This window comes from Nerophis ophidion, linkage group LG24, assembly GCF_033978795.1.
Source record: "Nerophis ophidion isolate RoL-2023_Sa linkage group LG24, RoL_Noph_v1.0, whole genome shotgun sequence".
Taxonomy (NCBI): Eukaryota; Metazoa; Chordata; class Actinopteri; order Syngnathiformes; family Syngnathidae; genus Nerophis; species Nerophis ophidion.
Genome location: NC_084634.1, coordinates 41,225,840 through 41,245,623, shown reverse-complemented (window position 1 = coordinate 41,245,623; position 19,784 = coordinate 41,225,840). Strand labels below are relative to the sequence as shown.

At 40.2% G+C, this 19,784-nt stretch overlaps 1 protein-coding gene across 1 annotated transcript; it reads right to left on the bottom strand.

Moving 5' to 3' along the window:
* Window positions 1-1,453: 1,453 nt before the first annotated feature.
* On the bottom strand, window positions 1,454-17,420 carry LOC133542342 (tubulin epsilon chain-like). Its single transcript, XM_061886383.1, has 6 exons — window positions 17,237-17,420; window positions 13,501-13,574; window positions 9,902-9,954; window positions 9,483-9,534; window positions 5,816-5,931; window positions 1,454-1,609 (listed from the first exon to the last, which is right to left on the bottom strand). The coding sequence occupies exons 1-6, from the start codon at window positions 17,259-17,261 to the stop codon at window positions 1,483-1,485; spliced, it is 447 nt and encodes a 148-aa protein (XP_061742367.1). The 5' UTR covers window positions 17,262-17,420; the 3' UTR covers window positions 1,454-1,482.
* Between the last annotated feature and the right edge of the window lie 2,364 nt (window positions 17,421-19,784).

Below are 19,784 nucleotides of genomic sequence, written 5' to 3'. Positions count from 1 at the left end.
ATATGTTGCTCCAAAAGCTGTATGTACCTTTCAGCATTAATGGTGCCTTCACAGATGTGTAAGTTAGCCATGACTTGGCCACTAATACACCCCCATACCATCACACATGCTGCCTAGAACACTTTCACCCTACAACAATCACTAATACACCCCCATACCATCACACATGCTGCCTAGAACACTTTCACCCTACAACAATCACTAATACACCCCCATACCATCACACATGCTGCCTAGAACACTTTCACCCTACAACAATCACTAATACACCCCCATACCATCACACATGCTGCCTAGAACACTTTCACCCTACAACAATCACTAATATACCCCCATACCATCACACATGCTGCCTAGAACACTTTCACCCTACAACAATCACTAATACACCCCCATACCATCACACATGCTGCCTAGAACACTTTCACCCTACAACAATCACTAATACACCCCCATACCATCACACATGCTGCCTAGAACACTTTCACCCTACAACAATCACTGATACACCCCCATACCATCACACATGCTGCCTAGAACACTTTCACCCTACAACAATCACTAATACACCCCCATACCATCACACATGCTGCCTAGAACACTTTCACCCTACAACAATCCCCATGGTTCTTTTCCTCTTTGGCCCGGAGGACAGCACGTCCACAGTTTCCAAAAACAATTTGAAATGTGGACTCGTCAGACCACAGAACACTTTTCCACTTTGCATCAGTCCATCTTAGATGAGCTTGGGCCCAGTGAAGCCAGCAGCGTTTATGGGTGTTGTTGATAAATGGCTTTGGCTTTGCATAGTAGAGTTTTAACTTGCCTTTACAGATTTAGCGACCAACTGTAGTTACTGACAGTGGTTTTCTGAAGTGTTCCTGAGCCCATGTGGTGATATCCCTTACACACTGATGTGGCTTTTTGATGCAGTACTGCCTAAGGGATCCAAGGTCATGGGCATTGCTGCTTACGTGCAGTGATTTCTCCACATTCTCTCAACCTTTTGATGATATTACAGAGCATAGATGGTGAAATCCCTAAATTCCTTGCAATAGTTGCTTGAGAAATGTTGTCCTTAAACAATTTGCTCGGGCATTTGTTGACAAAGTGGTGACCCTCACCCCGTCCTTGTTTGTGAATGCGTGAGCATTTCATGGAAGCTGCTTTTATAGCCAATCATGGCACCCACCTGTTCCCAATTAGCCTGTTTACCTGTGGGATGTTCCAAATAAGTCTTTGATGAGCATTCCTCAATTTTCTCACTCTTTTTTACCACTTGTGCCAGCTTTTTTGAAACATGTTGCAGGCATCAAATTCCAGTTCGAGCGTTAAACATCTTGTCTTTGCAGTCTATTCAATTGAATATAAGTTGAAAAGGATTTGTTGTATTCTCTTTGTATTTAGCATTTACACAAGGTGACAACTTCACTGAGTCACGTGACAGGACGTGGTCGATGGCAAGCAGGAAGTTGCAGTGTCTTACCTCCTCCCATGGGAGTTCAGAAGGAAAAAGGACTGCAGACAGTCACATTGTTCTGCTGCTTTTCTCAGCTTGTCCACTATCTTTTCTCTGTAGGTTGACCCATACGTCATGTGTCCAACGGCCCTGATGGGAAAGAAGAGTAGATACGTTGTAGATAGTAATGCATTGTCTCTGCATACTTTTCACCCAGCACATTTGCTCACATTTTCAGTAGAGCCATAATAAATTCATAAAAGCAGCAAACTTCATGAATGTTTTTTGTGAGCAACAAGTATGTGCTCCAATCACTACATCACAAAAAATAAGAGTTGTAGAAATGATTGGAAAGTCAAGACAGCCATGACATGATGTTCTTCACAAGTGTACCTACACTTTTGACCACCACTGTATGTATTATTGCATTTGAACAATTGTGTTGTTGATCCATCCATCCATCCATCTTCTTCCGCTTATCCGAGGTCGGGTCGCGGGGGCAACAGCCTAAGTGTTGTTGATAATAGAGGTAATTGTTATTTTAATTCAATATCAATAGTTTTTTTTTTTCCCCAAGATGGCGCTGCTGTAGTGGCTGCTGTAGGCAGGAGCACTGTGCTCTTGTGTCATCCTTTTGTGTTTCCCTCTTGTTTTCATGTCTTATTATATTTTTTTGCATTTTGGTCTGGGACCCTTTGGGACTGTGTGACAAGGGGTGGCACTTTCGTGACCTCTGTGGTGCTTTTTTTGTGGACTTTTGGATCTGCCTCCCGGGAGCCTTTTGGCCATGGAGACCAGCTGCAGGGTCTCTGCTACACCAGAGTCTGTTTGGAGGGACTGGAGGAGATGCGGATGAGGGGACAGGACTGCGGAGCTAGCACTGAGCGCTGGGACGGAGAGGGTTCGCGGTGTCTCGACTGGGTGAGCAGGTGTCGGACACCTCAGTCACCTTGGACGTATCCTCGCTCATCCATGCGGACTGGACACTGGCCGAGAGTGGAGTCGGCTGTCTTGGTTGCTTTGTTGGGTCTGCTCCTGTCTCTGGCCATGCTCCCTCCTCCCCAGCGGACGATGGCGTGGAACACCGCAGAGGCCACCACAGTGGATATGTTTCTTTTACTTTTTATTCATAGCTGTATGTAGAAGTGTCTGCTTGTATCTGCTGCTTTAATGTCTTTAATGTCCTCTGTGTTCTTTGATGTTTGATGTTTCCCTCTTACACACATGGAAGAGGGATGTGTACTATGGCTATGAGTTGTTGGTTTTTTCCCTTGGCCTCAGTCTGCACCCCCTCTCCAGGGCCCAGGCTAAGACCGATTTTTTTATTTTATTTTTTTAAATTTTATCTTTTATTTTCTTCTCCCCCCCCCCCCTTGTTTACCTGTATCTCATCTTTTTTTGTAAGGGGCGCTGGAAGCCGGCAGACCCGTCAGCGATCCTGTTCTGTCTCCCTGTAATGTTTGTCTGATCTTGAATGGGATTGTGCTGAAAATTGTAATTTTCCTGAAGGAACTCTCCTGACGGAATGAATAAAGTACTATCTAATCTATCTAATCTAATCTAGTGATACTTCTATTGGTGTTTGTATTAATCTATTTGTAGTTTAATAATGTTCATTGTCATTTCTGTGTTACTAATATTTATTAACTGCTTCTTTGCTATCACTGTTACCATCATATTTGTACATGTCCTGTTTGCTGATGTTGTTCTATTATTGTTGTTGTCTCTTTGTCTTATCATCCCCTCCCCGTCTTCCTTTTTGTCCTCTTTCTATCCCCTCCTGTTCCAAATAATAATATAAATCCATTTCATAAAGTCTAATTCAAATACAGAGGTGGGTAGAGTAGCCAGAAATTGTACTCAAGTAAGAGTACTGTTACTTTAGAGATGTATTACTCAAGTAAAAGTAAGGAGTAGTCACCCGAATGTTTACATGAGTAAAAGTAAAAAGTATGTTGTGAAAAAACTACTCAAGTACTGAGTAAGTGATGAGTAACCTGTTCCTTTAATGATGACGGCAACAAGTAATGCACAAAAACATAAAAACAGCCATGAACAAATTCAGAGCCAGGAATATCTCTTATGCAACTAAAACAATAATGTATATTAAATTATATATATTTGATTTTACACTGTATTAAAAACAAATTGAAAATGAATTTTACCTTTGCAAGCTCATGATACTATTGGCAAAGTTTTATATTCATAAATGTAAGTTTCTCAATACCAGACCTATTTTTTGTGCCTTTAAAAAATATTTTAAACTCTACATTAAAACACTCTAACAACCAAAAAGCTGTGAAAACGATGATGCTGTGTTCCAAATTTAAGTTATTTCTTGAGATTGAGTGAGCCTATGGCTTTGCACTTTGTTTACTTTATATATATATATATATATATATGTCTTGATTGGATTATCCAGAGAATAGTGCTCGATACCGTGGTAGAGCGCAATATGATTGCCCTCTCAACGGAAGGTGCTTACAGACATCAGTCGTTTACCAAGCAAAGGTAATACGCAAGGACATTAACACATCCGACACGTACGTAGGATTAACCGAAGGAGCGTTCAAAACAAGATGGAATAATCACAACGCCTCCTTTAGAAACCAGACTTTGCAGAATTCTACAGAACTCAGCAAACACATTTGGAACCTCAAAGACAATAATGTTGAATATTCAATAACATGGCAAATTTTTGCATCCTACACACCTTACAACAGTGGTAATAAAAGATGCAACCTATGCTTAAAAGAGAAACTGTTTATTATATATCATCCAGATTTATCATCCCTCAACAAGCGCAGTGAAATCATTTCAACATGCCGCCACAAACGGAAACACCTCCTAGGTAACACATGAGCCAATCACCACACCCTACGCCTGCTTGTACCCACCCACTCTGTGCTCTATATAAACCATTGTATGTGAATGCTTCCATTAAAATCTCCTGATGATTGAGGGAACCCCTCATGAAACAGATCTGTAGAGATGAAGTAGTCTTGTGATTTTTTTCCCACACCTACATATATCTATATATATATATATGTTTTTTGCATTCTATTTTAGTTACTTTGAATTTCCAACAGTTTTTAAACTGTTTTGTACTGTTTTTGTACTTACTTTGATTATTATTTTCAACTGTTTGTTAATGTTGAAATTTATAAATAAAGGTTTATAAAAAAAAGTGTGCAGTTAATCATGTGACCGCCTGGCTCTGGTTGATTGGTGAAAGGGAGTCAAACGTCACCAGTGACTGCATTTGATTGGTGAAACGCAGGCATGTGATGGATCCTACTTTGAAGGTCTGTCTGACAAACCAAAACAATCAAAGCGTGCATTAACAGATTGATAAAAATCAGTAGCGAGTAGCGAGCTGAATGTAGATAAATTGAGCGGAGTAAAAGTAGCCTTTCTTCTCTATAAATATACTTAAGTAAATAAAACTACTCTTAGAAGTACAATTTATCCCAAAAGTTAGTCAAGTAGATGTAACAAAGTAAATGTAGTGTGTTACTACCCACCTCTGTACAAATAAGACAACAAGAGAAGTATCCCACACTAAATATATAGATCATCTACATCTACTGTATGATTTGTCCGAGTAGCTGGACAGGACAACATTTTAAACAATTTCAAAAATGATTGACGTGGACAAATTTATTGAGTTCATTTTCATTTATTTTCTGATTGGTTTATTGACTGTGGGCCCAGGCCTCGCTACTGTAGAGCCTATCCCAGCTGCTGGTTTATTGACTGTGGGCCCAGGCCTCGCTACTGTAGAGCCTATCCCAGCTGCTGGTTTATTGACTGTGGGCCCAGGCCTCGCTACTGTAGAGCCTATCCCAGCTGCTGGTTTATTGACTGTGGGCCCAGGCCTCGCTACTGTAGAGCCTATCCCAGCTGCTGGTTTATTGACTGTGGGCCCAGGCCTCGCTACTGTAGAGCCTATCCCAGCTGCTGGTTTATTGACTGTGGGCCCAGGCCTCGCTACTGTAGAGCCTATCCCAGCTGCTGGTTTATTGACTGTGGGCCCAGGCCTCGCTACTGTAGAGCCTATCCCAGCTGCTGGTTTATTGACTGTGGGCCCAGGCCTCGCTACTGTAGAGCCTATCCCAGCTGCTGGTTTATTGACTGTGGGCCCAGGCCTCGCTACTGTAGAGCCTATCCCAGCTGCTGGTTTATTGACTGTGGGCCCAGGCCTCGCTACTGTAGAGCCTATCCCAGCTGCAGTCTCCTATCAGCCTAACCTGGATGTTTTGCAATGTGTGAGGAATGTGGAAGAGCCCACAAGAAGCAACACATGTACTGTATGTAGAAATCTGCTCCATTTGGTGTTTGCTTGTGATGTCTCACCAGTTGTTGCCTGCACCTGACACATCTGTGAGCAGCTGAGTGCTGTGGAACACATCTCTCAAAGGGCCCTGAAGGATCTCACTGACCACACCTTCCTCCATGTCCACCAGCACTGCCTGCACACACAATGTTGGGGATTGCTCTTTCATGCGTGCTTCAGGAGGTGGCTAACACACTGTTTCTCAAATAATGGCTCAGGACTAGACTCCAGTCTTCATGTTGGAACCATACACAAACCTGCAGCTAGGTGCTCAATCTGGTCAACAGTTGCCTGTTCTACACAGAGCTGCTCCCTTTCATGGAATGTCCACTTTCCAAGTACTCCAGTGTTTATGCCCGCAGGAATCAACGAGGGAATCGTTAACAAAACTGGCAAATGATTACCAGGAAGCGAAACCCCAGAAACCGATTCTCCACAAGAACTAGTGATGCCGTCCTACGATACCCAGTTTCTGGGGACCCGCTGTTCAAAGCTAAGAGCTATCTTTATACCTGTGTGCCTATAATTACTTTACAGATGTCTTTATTCCTTATCTAACACATTTATCCACTTATCATACCATACCCTTTATCCACTCTGTTTCATTGCTTCACTTTCAGCTAACTAGTTGCTAAGCTAAGGTAGTCCCGGTCCAAAGCTACTGCACACCGAAGACAGCAAGAACTGCATCCATTTTCTACTGCTTGTCCCTCTCGCAGTCGCGGAGGGTGCTGGAGCCTATCCCAGGTGCACTCAGGTGGAAGGCAGTATACACCCTGGACAAGTGTCCACCTCATGGCAGATAGACAGACAACATTCACACACTAGGGACCATTTAGTGTTGCCAATCAACCTATCTCCAGGTGCATGTCTTTGGAGGTGGGAGGGGCCTATCCCCAGGTGCATGTCTTTGGAGGTGGGAGGGGCCTATCCCCAGGTGCATAGATAGATAGATAGTACTTTATTGATTCCTTCAGGAGAGTTCCTTCAGGAAAATTAAATTCCAGCAGCAGTGTACAGAGTTGAGATCAATTTAAATAAAAGTAAAAAGTAAATAATGGGGGTTTAAATGGAAACAAAATAGAGAAATATTACAATAAGAATAAAAACTAAAAAGCAACAATGGGAATAAAAATATAACAGTAAAATAAGAATATAACAAGACAAAGTAGGCAGTAGTGACCATGTTATGAAAACGTATTGCACTGTTATTGTTTTGCATCCCCTGTCATCCTAGTACCCCCCGTCCCCCGCCCCAGAGAGGAGTTGTACAGTCTAATGGCGTGTGGGACAAAGGAGTTTTTGAGTCTATTAGTCCTGCACTTGGGATGAAGCAGTCTAGAACTGAACAGGCTCCTCTGGCTACTGATAACACTATGCAGAGGGTGACTGCCATCATCCAGGATGCTCACTAGTTTGTCCACAGTCCTCTTCTCTGCCACCCTCACCAGTGTGTCCAGTTTCATTCAGATTGTAGAACCGGCCCGCCTGATCAGTTTCTCAAGTCTGGAGCTGTCCTTCTTAGATGTAGCATGTCTTTGGGGATAGGTCCACGCTGTCACAAGGAGAACATGCAAACTCCACACAGAAAGACCCTGAGTCCTGGGATCGGAACTAAGACCTTCGTATTGTAAGGCACACACAATAACCCCTGTCCCACCCCAGGATGAACTTGACTTGGTGAAAGAAAAAAGGTGGCTTCCTGTTCTTTGTGCACCGTCCTCATGGATAGGTTGTCCCTGGTATAGGTCTGTGTCTGCCACTTAGAGCAGAGTCAATCAATCAATCAATGTTTTTTTATATAGCCCTAAATCACAAATGTCTCAAAGGGCTGCACAAGCCACAACGACATCCTCGGTTCAGATCCCATCTAAGGGCAAGGAAAAACTCACAACCCAGTGGGATGTCAATGTGAATGACTATGAGAAACCTTGGAGAAGACCTTAAAGGTAACTTTGTAACTTTAGAAGCCGCGAGCACATTTGCTAGCGTTAGCTGCAGCCAGCTGACTAGACCAGATCGTAGTAGCCCCAAGCGGCCTAGAAGTGATGATGAACCGGTTAAGACGTATTACAGATTTAGCCCTTTAGATAGTCCCACACCCCAGTCTACCAGACACCACACCTTAGTCATAGTGGACTCCATCACCCGGGACATACAGTTTAGTAAACCAGCCACAACTAAGTGTATTTCCGGGGCCTAAACATCTGATACTGAAGCTAATCTTATGGAGCTAACTTGCAGCAGGCCTAGCAAACATGTACAACAGGCTAATCACACCACTAGCTACTCGAACATAGTTGCATACCTCGGCTCCAATGACACTAGGATGAGACAGTCAGAGGTTACAAAGAGGAAAATAGCTAGGACTTGTAATCTGACTAGAAAGATGTCCAGGCATGGAGTACTTGTCTCTGGCCTGCGAGAGGCAATGATGAGAGCTGGAGCAGATTAGTCTCAGAGCCAGACTATGATGGCCAACTGCTTTTCAGAGTTGGTCCCCAACATGGCGCACTGCAGTCAATTGGGGGGGGGGGGGGGGGAGGCGTTGACCAATCAGAGAAGAGTATGGCCTAAATGATTGGTCAATAGCTTCTTACAGAATGCTATGTTGAGGACTAACTCTGAAACCCAGTTGGCCATACTCTCTGTATAGTGGTATGTGTACCACAGTTGGATTTGCCTGAAGTAGGGACACTATTTTATGATTTATATGAATATTATACGCATTTAAAATCTTTAGAAGCCCTCCACACACACACTTATAAACACTTTCTATGCCCTTACAGCACTTCCTACACTCTATAATCTATGACACAGGTGTCAAACCCAAGAGATCCTTTTATCTGGCCCCAAACACCTGCAAAGTATGTGTCAATAAAGTACTTCATATTTTCTTACTACATGTCATTCATTTTTTTTATTTTGACAGAAAACATATATGTACTGCTTGTTTTGTCTAAATAAAAACACTTAACTTTACAGCAAACTACCCATCAAATTAATACAAAAGACAATACATGTTACATTGTTCTTCACAGCATATTACTGTAAATTGAAAAAAAAATACTAGTGTTTTCTGTGTTAATTCTGTTGACTGAGCTGACATGTTTTTGACTGTAAAATCTGCGGTTGTTGTTTTTAACGGTGTATTACTGCGGTTGTTGTTTTTAACGGTGTATTACTATGAATGGAAAAACTATACACTTGTTTTTACGGTAGAAAAACTGGCCGCTAAGTTGCCAGAATAAAAAAATAACTTGTACAGTTTTTCCATGAACAACATCATGTTGTAAAAACCAATGTCAATATAATAGTACAATTCTGGCAACTCTGCTTTTTCCGTTAAAACCTCCCCAAAAACTGTGGTACTGTGTTTCCATTTACTGTAAAATGTTGTAAAAAATTTAAAAATGCAATATTTTACTGTAAAATGGACAGTCTACTTCAAACAATGGATATGTTTAATAATGAAACCCAGAGTCAAATTCCTCCATTACTCAGCGTTCCAAGTGGCCCTCTGATGGCAGACATAACTGCCATGTGGCCCTCAATGACATCCCTGCCCTATGGCATTTAAACATCAAACTTAAATGGCTACACTGTACTTACAGTAAAATAATATATGTCCGTGGCCTTTGCTGCCACTCTGAAAACAGGCCTAAAAGAGAAGTTTTGGGAACCTACCCTCGCCTTCAGCAGTTGTATTCTTCCACCAGCAGCCAGATGTGTTCCATCACTGTTAATTGGGGGAACAAATAAATGATAAATGGGTTGTACTTGTATAGCGCTTTTTTCTACCTTCAAGGTACTCAAAGCGCTTTGACACTACTTCCACATTCACACATTTACACACACATTCACACACTGATGGAGGGAGCTGCCATGCAAGGCGCCAACCAGCACCCATCAGGAGCAAGGGTGAAGTGTCTTGCTCAGGACACAACGGACGTGACGAGGTTGGTACTAGGTGGGATTTGAACCAGGGACCCTCGGGTTGCGCACGGCCACTCTCCCACTGCGCCACGCCATCCCTGTGCATGAGTTGCCATAGGGCAAGCACATGAATACAGTAAGACTAGCAGAATGAAAGCAAACATTACTACCTGGAGTCCACGTTACGGAAAAAAGTACCGACGGCGTCATCATACAAGGCACTCTGAATAAGAGAGTAAATATAAATCACATCATGTTGTAAAGGTGAATCCTCTTCTATCACATGTGCTTTTAAATAGGTCAATGTAGACTTTCACATATGAAAACAGGTTTTATAAAAATATACACCTTATATTTACAAATCACTAATCATATTTTATGTAGAGTACCTAATGTTTCGGAGGCTCAAAAAGTAGTTGATCAAATCGGACACTATTTTAGGAAAAATTGCAAATAAAGGCAATTTGCCACAAAAAATATTTAAGACTGAAAAAGTGGTCTCACTTCACTTCCTTCACTACAACATTTTCAACTTTGCACCTCAGGAAGTCAGGAAGTGGGCCAAACTGGTCGGTTTGGTTGTTGTGTTTGCCCGGTGTTATGACCTCATGTTCTTGGGTTGTGTTTGTTTCTACCCTTTCTTTATAAACACATGAATACATAGAAATAAGAACAATGTATGTCTGCCAATAAATGTCTCTGATCAATCAGTAAATAACTTCTCTCAATGTATTTCTTAATTGAATAAGTGCTTTCTGTTCCCAGTTTTAGAAAGCGGGACAACTTTAGCTATTTTCCTTTTCTCTGAATGGAATGATGGCTGACTGATGAATGTTGATGGTTTTGAAATCCCCTCCATGACCTTTTCCACAGTTGTCATGTGGAGTCCGTTACAGTCTGTAGATATTCTACATTTACCTTTCTTTACAACATCAATAACTTACAATATCTATCGTTGTCTTTTCAGTACCTGCGAAGGAACATTAGCTTGGGATGCCATTCCCGTCCTGGGATGTTGATTGATCAAGCATTTGAATTGACAAATGTGGCCCCGCATTTACAAAAAAAGTGTTAAACTTAACTGTGTTGTCCTGAAGTCAAGTGTTAATATTCTTTACATAATTACGTGATAATATTTTTGTATTATAGACTGCAATGCTTTAATTTGGAGCTAAAGTTATTTATATTTATTGTACGCTGTAATCGCTAAACAGCAGTTAGATGATGTCACTTCCGCTAAATTACTTCCTGTCGATACTTCCGGTATTCGTTGGAAAGCAAGTCATACATGTTGCGGTCTTCTGTAGTCATTTATGTTGCCATCCTACACAAAGCGGCGAAGAAGCAATGCCGTAAGTTGTCTTTAATAAGTTAACAACAAAAAAGTGTAATAGTGCTGATAAGTTAAATATAATTGTTGAATTTTTTTTTTTTTCCAAGACGGCGCTGCTGTAGTGGCTGCTGTAGGCAGGAGCTCTGTGCTCTTGTATCATCCTTTTGTGTTTCCCTCTTGTTTTCATGTCTTATTATATTTTTTTGCATTTTGGTCCGAGACCCTTTGGGACTGTGTGACAAGGGGTGGCACTTTCGTGACCTCTGTGGTGCTTTTTTTGTGGACTTCTGGATCTGCCTCCCGGGAGCCTTTTGGCCATGGAGAACAGCTGCAGGGTCTCTGCCACACCAGAGTCTGTTTGGAGGGACTGGAGGAGATGCGGATGAGGGGACAGGACTGCGGAGCTAGCACTGAGCGCTGGGACGGAGAGGGTTCGCGGTGTCTCGACTGGGTGAGCAGGTGTCGGACACCTCAGTCACCTTGGACGTATCCTCGCTCATCCATGCGGACTGGACACTGGCCGAGAGTGTAGTCGGCTGTCTTGGTTGCTTTGTTGGGTCTGCTTCTGTCTCTGGCCATGCTCCCTCCTCCCCAGCGGACGATGGCGTGGAACACCGCAGAGGCCACCACAGTGGATATGTTTCTTTTACTTTTTATTCATAGCTGTATGTAGAAGTGTCTGCTTGTATCTGCTGCTTTAATGTCTTTAATGTCCTCTATCTTCTTTGCTGTTGGATGTTTCCCTCTTACACACATGGAAGAGGGATGTGTACTATGGCTATGAGTTGTTGGGTTTTTTTTTTCCCTTGGCCTCAGTCTGCACCCCCACTCCAGGGCCCAGGCTAAGACCGATTTTTTAAATTTTATTTTAATCTTCTATTCTTTTCTCCCCCCCCCTCCCATGTTTACCTGTATGTCATCTTTTTTGTAAGGGGCGCTGGAAGCCGGCAGACCCGTCAGCGATCCTGTTCTGTCTCCCTGTAATGTTTGTCTGATCTTGAATGGGATTGTGCTGAAAATTGTAATTTTCCTGAAGGAACTCTCCTGACGGAATAAATAAAGTACTATCTAATCTAATCTAATCTAATCTGAATTGGATACAATGTGTTCAAGTCATTCAGGCAGACGAGAGTCTCCCTCTGCTGGACATTTTTGGACATTACTGTTACAATTTAGATATCTTAGACAAATATGTACGGAGGCAATATTGTGTTTGTGTCTCTTTGTTCTTTTCAGTTTTTCACCATATTGTCTATGAAGAATTGTCAAAAGTAAATGGTCAAGCTTACAACGACGTTCTCTTCATTGACTCCAGTTTGGCTTGGTGTTGAGTTGGCGTTTTTACACGTCTTACGAGAACATTAAACTATCAGCTACATCATCCATATTGTCCCTTTTAACTTGGCTAGCCATAAAATATTTAGGGTAAACATTTCTAATGATGAGGTTTAGTATTCCTTTAACTTTGTTCTTGCTATCATGTAATAGTTTGGTATAATAGTCCCACATAACACTGGTCAACTTTTATATTTAATTTTAGCCTCTCTAGTTCTTTGTTTTACACATTCTCTAAAGAGTCTTTTTTCTTTTTACACGCATTTTGTAATCCCGGTGCAAACCTTGTGCAGTTGGTATATGTATATGTTTATGTGTATGTATATGCATATGTATATGTATATGTTTATGTGTATGTCCATGTATATGCATATGTATGTGTATATGCATATGTCTATGTATGTGTATATGCATATGTCTATGCATATGTAGGTGTATATGCATATGTATATGTATGTGTATATGCATATGTATATGTTTATGTGTATGTCCATGTATATGCATATGTATGTGTATATGCATATGTCTATGTATGTGTATATGCATATGTCTATGCATATGTAGGTGTATATGCATATGTATATGTATGTGTATATGCATATGTATATGCATATGTATGTGTATATGCATATGTATATGCATATGTATGTGGATATGTATATGTATATGTCTATGTATGTGTATTGCCTTTATGGACAGTTTGTATTATACAGGACTGAGAAAATTCCTCGGAAAACGTCCATAAGCTATGTTAACATTATTTTTATTGTACACCACATTCCAATTATGTCTCATTAAATGTTTGAAGTGCAATGATAGTCTTCTCTGCCCTTGTTTTTTTTTTTTTTTTCCACGGGTAATGAATACTTTTTAAAGCCACTGTAAGTCTATTTAGTGATTCAGTCATCAACCGCAATATTATTTGAAGTAAAAAATATTGTTCATGTGTTGTATCACATATAGAAATTAAACAAGTCATGTATCAAGTATTTTAATAAAGTCCCACCATTATTATTTCATCACTAAAGAGTGAAGCTGCTGACTTAATGAGTTTACTCAACTACCTGAAAAGTCCATTTGAATGTGTCCAAATTGACTTACCTTGTTGAACTGGGCATACTCTCGCAAAGCAAGATCCCAAAAGCGACAACCAATCTGGTTTCCACACTGTCCAACTATGAAGCAGAGAACAATGTCACTCACATCAAATAGATCATATCCACAACACAAATGTACATTCAAATCATCATAGCTCCCCTTTTAGTGCCATAAAGTTGTCACGGGGCATTTTTACCAGTGTGTTACATGGCCTTTACTTTGAACAACACTCAGTGAAGGTTTGGGAACTGAGGAGACACATTTTTGAAGTGGAATTCTTTCCCATTCTGGCTTTCTACTGTGACTTATTGTGCAACTTAATTGTCTTGCAAATAATGTACATCAGAGCTATTCAATGTTTTGTATTTTCTTGTATTTAGTGTATTAGATTCTGCAACTAGTGTTTGGATCCCAATGTACGCAATATCTGAAGAGCATGGAAAAAAGAATTTCACTATGGTGTAGTCTACATGTGACAAATAAACTTTGAACCTTGAACCTTGATGTAGTTGTTCAACAGTCTCCTGCCTCATTATTTTGCCTTCACACATTATCAATGTCTGGATTACAGGTAGGCCAGTCTAGTACCTGCACTCTTTTACTACAAAGCCACTCTTTATAACACCTAGCTTGGCATTGTCTTGCTTAAATAAGCAGGGGCGTCCATGATAAGCAACATATGTTGCTCGAAAAGCTGTATGTACCTTTCAGCATTAATGGTGCCTTCACAGATGTGTAAGTTAGCCATGCCTTGGCCACTAATACACCCCCATACCATCACACATGCTGCCTAGAACACTTTCACCCTACAACAATCACTAATACACCCCCATACCATCACACATGCTGCCTAGAACACTTTCACCCTACAACAATCACTAATACACCCCCATACCATCACACATGCTGCCTAGAACACTTTCACCCAACAACAATCACTAATACACCCCCATACCATCACACATGCTGACTACAACACTTTCACCCTACAACAATCACTAATACACCCCCATACCATCACACATGCTGCCTAGAACACTTTCACCCTACAACAATCACTAATACACCCCCATACCATCACACATGCTGCCTAGAACACTTTCATCCTACAACAATCACTAATACACCCCCATACCATCACACATGCTGACTAGATCACTTTCACCCTACAACAATCACTAATACACCCCCATACCATCACACATGCTGCCTAGAACACTTTCACCCTACAACAATCACTAATACACCCCCATACCATCACACATGCTGCCTAGAACACTTTCACCCTACAACAATCACTAATACACCCCCATACCATCACACATGCTGACTACAACACTTTCACCCTACAACAATCACTAATACACCCCCATACCATCACACATGCTGCCTAGAACACTTTCACCCTACAACAATCACTAATACACCCCCATACCATCACACATGCTGCCTAGAACACTTTCACCCTACAACAATCACTAATACACCCCCATACCATCACACATGCTGACTAGAACACTTTCACCCTACAACAGTCCCCATGGTTCTTTTCCTCTTTGGTCCACAGTTTCCGAAAACAATTTGAAATGTGGACTGGTCAGACCACAGAACACTTTTCCACTTTGCATCAGTACATCTTAGATAGATAGATCGATAGTACTTTATTGATCTATCAATCTAAGATGAGCTCGGGCCCAGCGAAGCCAGCGGTGTTTCTGGGTGTTGTTGATAAATGGCTTTGGCTTTGCATAGTAGAGTTTTGACTTGCACTTACAGATGCAGCGACCAACTGTAGTTACTGACAGTGGTTTTCTGAAGTGTTCCTGAGCCCGTGTGGTATTATCCTTTACACACTGATGTGGCTTTTTGATGCAGTAGCACCTGAGGGATGGAAGGTGTGTAATATCATGACTTACGTGCAGTGATTTCTCCACATTCTCTCAACCTTTTGATGATATTACGGAGCATAGACGGTGAAATCCATAAATTCCTTGCAATAGCTGCTTGAGAAATGTTGTTCTTAAACATTTTGTTCAGGCATTTGTTGAAAAAGTGGTTGTTTGTGAATGAGTGAGTATTTCATGGATGCTGCTTTTATAGCCTATCATGGCACCCACCTGTTCCCAATTAGCCTGTTCACCTGTGCCATGTTCCAAATAAGTCTGATGAGCATTCCTCAACTTTCTCACTCTTTTTTGCCACTTGTGCCAGCTTTTTTGAAACATGTTGCAGGCATCAAATTCCAAATGAGCTAATATTTGCAAAAAATAAAGTTTTCCAGTCCAAACATGAAATATTTTGAATTTGCAGTCCAATCAATTGAATATAAGTTGAAAAGGATTTGTTGTATTCTCTTTTTATTTAGCATTTACACAAGCTGACAATTTCACTGCTTTTGTAGTTTGTATAACCTAAGGCAGGGGTGTCAAACTCAAATACAGAGTGGGCCAAAATGTAAAACTGAACAAAGGCGAGGGCCGAGGTTGAACAAATTAACCTTTTAATAGGGACCCAAACAAGTTTTGCATTGAATATTGAACAAGCAAGGCTTATATAACTTTATAGTGACATGCAAAATTGAGTTTCAAATAATAATAATTAAAAAATATCAATGGCATATCAAATAAATTTTAATAAAAATTTAATGCTTATTTTCGGCGGTGGGGTTGAGGTGGACGGGGTTTGGTGATAGCGGGAGGGTGTATATTGTAGCGTCTGGGTATTTGTTCTGTTGTGTTTATGTTGTGTTACGGTGCGGATGTTCTCCCGAAATGTGTCATTCTTGTTTGGTGTGGGTTCACAGTGTGGCGCATATTTGTAACAGTGTTAAAGTTATTTATATGGCCACCCTCAGTGTGACCTGTATGGCTGTTGACCAAGTATGCCTTGCATTCACTTGTGTGTGTGTATAAGCCGCATATATTATGTGACTGTGCCGGCACGCTGTTTGTATAGAGGAAAAGCGGACGTGGAGACATGTTGTAGAAAACGCCAAAGGCAGTGCCTTTAAAGCCCACTCCAAATATTGTTGTCCGGGATGAAATTCGGGAGGGGCACTGAACTTCGGGAGTCTCCCGGGAAAATCGAGAGGGTTGGCAAGTAAGAGTGTTAGCGGTGAATGCTGTGTTACAGCAGCGGGCCAGCTCTAATGTTCATTTTATATTGCCTCAAGGGCCAAGTGAAATTACACGGCGGGCCAGAGTTTGACACCCATGACCTAAGGCAAAAAAATTCCAGTTTCAAAGTATAATACTATGTTAGTATGATTATAGCTCTAACAATATTTTTACAAATGTCAATTGAAATAAAGGACAAAAATAAACGTTAAACTAAGCCTGTCAAGATTTTTTGACCAAAAAACTAAATTTTTTCCCTACTTTTTAAAGATACCAATGAATACAAATGACAAGAGATAATTCCAAACAAGTTTCCCTTTCAACTGATCAAACACTAGTAGTGCACTGAATCTTACTCTTACCTTCCTTTAGCTATGTAAAGCGCTTTGAGTCACTGGAGAAAAGCGCTATATAAATGTAATTCACTAGCGCGATATAAATGTAATTCACTTCACTACTGTTAGCAACATTTTTTTTTATTTTATAAAATTTGGTCTTTTTAGAAGAGATATAAATTGGACTTGATATTACAAAAAAAATCTAAATCAAATTCAATATATATCTTCCTATTGGTGGCAAAAAGGTTATTTTATTCCAAAGTTAGCTGTCCAATGAAAACTCACCTTGGACAACAACCGCCTGCGTCATGGTGATTCCCAATGTTACTTGGATGTTGAAAGTCACGTGGAATCCACTTTTATTTCTGCCTTGTGTTCTGGCTTTCTTCAGAAGCAAGGAGTCGGACTTTGGTGAGTGATACGCCTGGACGCATCATCTGTGTGGCAGACACAGCAGAGAGAAGATGAACTTATCAAAGACATCAAGGAAGTGGACAAATGCTGAGGATGACGTCATCTCCACACTACAAAATAAAAGACAACTCATGAAGACTTATACCACACTACAAAATAAAAGACAACTCATGAAGACTTTTACCACACTACAAAATAAAAGACAACTCATGAAGACTTTTACCACACTACAAAATAAAAGACAACTCATGAAGACTTTCACCACACTACAAAATAAAAGACAACTCATGAAGACTTTCACCACACTACAAAATAAAAGACAACTCATGAAGACTTTTACCACACTACAAAATAAAAGACAACTCATGAAGACTTTTACCACACTACAAAATAAAAGACAACTCATGAAGACTTTTACCACACTACAAAATAAAAGACAACTCATGAAGACTTTTACCACACTACAAAATAAAAGACAACTCATGAAGACTTTTACCAGCTGTTTTGGACACTCTCGACCTCTAACAAGCAAAAAGCTGTGAAAACGATGATGCTGTGTTCCAAATGTAAATTATTTACTGAAATTGAGTGAGCCTATGGCTTTGCTCTTTGTTTATTATATATATATATATATATATATATATATATATATATATATATCAATCAATGTTTACTTATATAGCCCTAAATCACTAGTGTCTGTAAGGGCTGCACAAACCACTACGACATCCTCGGTAGGCCCACATAAGGGCAAGGAAAACTCACACCCAGTGGGACATCGGTGACAATAATGACCCAGTGGGACGTCGGTGACAATGATGACTATGAGAACCTTGGAGAGGAGGAAAGCAATGGATGTCGAAAGCAATGGATGTCGAGCGGGTCTAACATGATACTGTGAAAGTTCAATCTATAATGGATCCAACACAGCAGCGAGAGTCCCGTTCACAGCGGAGCCAGCAAGAAACCATCCCAAGCGGAGGCGGATCAGCAGTGCAGAGATGTCCCCAGCCGATACACAGGCAAGCAGTACATGGCCACCGGATCGGACCGGACCCCCTCCACAAGGGAGAGTGGGACATAGAAGAAAAAGAAAAGAAACGGCAGATCAACTGGTCTAAAAAGGGAGTCTATTTAAATACAAATGAGTTTTAAGGTGAGACTTAAATGCTTCTACTGAGGTGGCATCTCCAACTGTTACCGGTATATATATATGTATATTGCATTCTATTTTAGTTACTTTGAATTTACAACCCCCTGGTGCTGTTTTGTACTTTTTTTGTACTAACTTTGGAAATATTATTTTTATCAACTATTTGTAGATGTTGAAAATTATAAATACAGGTTTATAAAATAAAATACAAATTATAATAGCATAATCACTGTTATAAAATTTAATTACTTTACAATTATTAATGATTCAAATTATTATCATCTTATTATGCAAAAGCACTCATTGCCTGCTATAAAAAGTTCATTTCAAATAAATTTTTTTTAAAAAACTCATAGACTTGGACTCCCTGGCGCTGATTTGTACTGTTTTTGTACTTATTTTTTATTTCTTGGTTGTTTGTAAATGTTGCAGTTTATAAATAAAAGTTTACAACATTTAAAAAAAAATAAATAAATAAGTATAATAAATAAGATTTAAAAAAACTCAAAGACTTGGTCCATGTGAAGCCTGGACAACAACAACAATGACAGATTGTGCTAAATTCTACAATATTAATATGTAACATTACAGGGACAAACATTACACGCAATGTGTGTAACAATCCATCCATTTCTACCGCTTGTCCCTTTTGGTAACAATGTGTGTAGTAAATATTTACCAGGAATTGATTAACGTGGACCCCGACTTAAACAAGTTGAAAAACTTATTGTGGTGTTACCATTTAGTGGTCAATTGTAGGGAATATGTACTGTACTGTGCAATCTACTAATAATATGTACTGTACTGTGCAATCTAATAATTAAAGTATCAATCAATCAATCAATTAATTAATTAAAAAATTAGCCTCAACCGTAGACAACTCAAGCTAATGCTAACAGGCTAATGCTAAATGTTAGATGTTTGTGACATGTATTCTTTATGTGACACTGTGGACTAAAGTCGGACTTTTATTGTCAAATTCGGTACCTTTTAAAAAAAAATATAACACCGTTGTGTATCTGTATTGTGTTATTTACTTCCAGCTTAGTGTAATAAATATGTCAGTTTGACAAGGTAGAAATATACTGTAGCTTGCTTTGCAGGAACTATGCTCGACGGGAACTTTAAGTCTCTCAACTGGAATAATAAGTCTATACAAACTGTAATGATAAGTCCACATAAACTGTAATAATAAACTGTAATAATAAGTCCACATAAACTGTAATAATAAGTCCACATCATGATTAAAATGAACTGTCAGAGAGA

Excerpts from the sequence above, each read along its gene's own strand:
- LOC133542342 (XM_061886383.1), bottom strand. The coding sequence starts at position 17,261 with ATGACGCAGGCGGTTGTTGTCCAAG. Across the intron at positions 9,955-13,500 it reads AGTATGCCCAGTTCAACAAG|AGTGCCTTGTATGATGACGC; the intron begins GTAAGTCAATTT and ends TCTCTTATTCAG. Across the intron at positions 1,610-5,815 it reads TCAGGTGCAGGCAACAACTG|GGCCGTTGGACACATGACGT; the intron begins GTGAGACATCAC and ends CTTTCCCATCAG.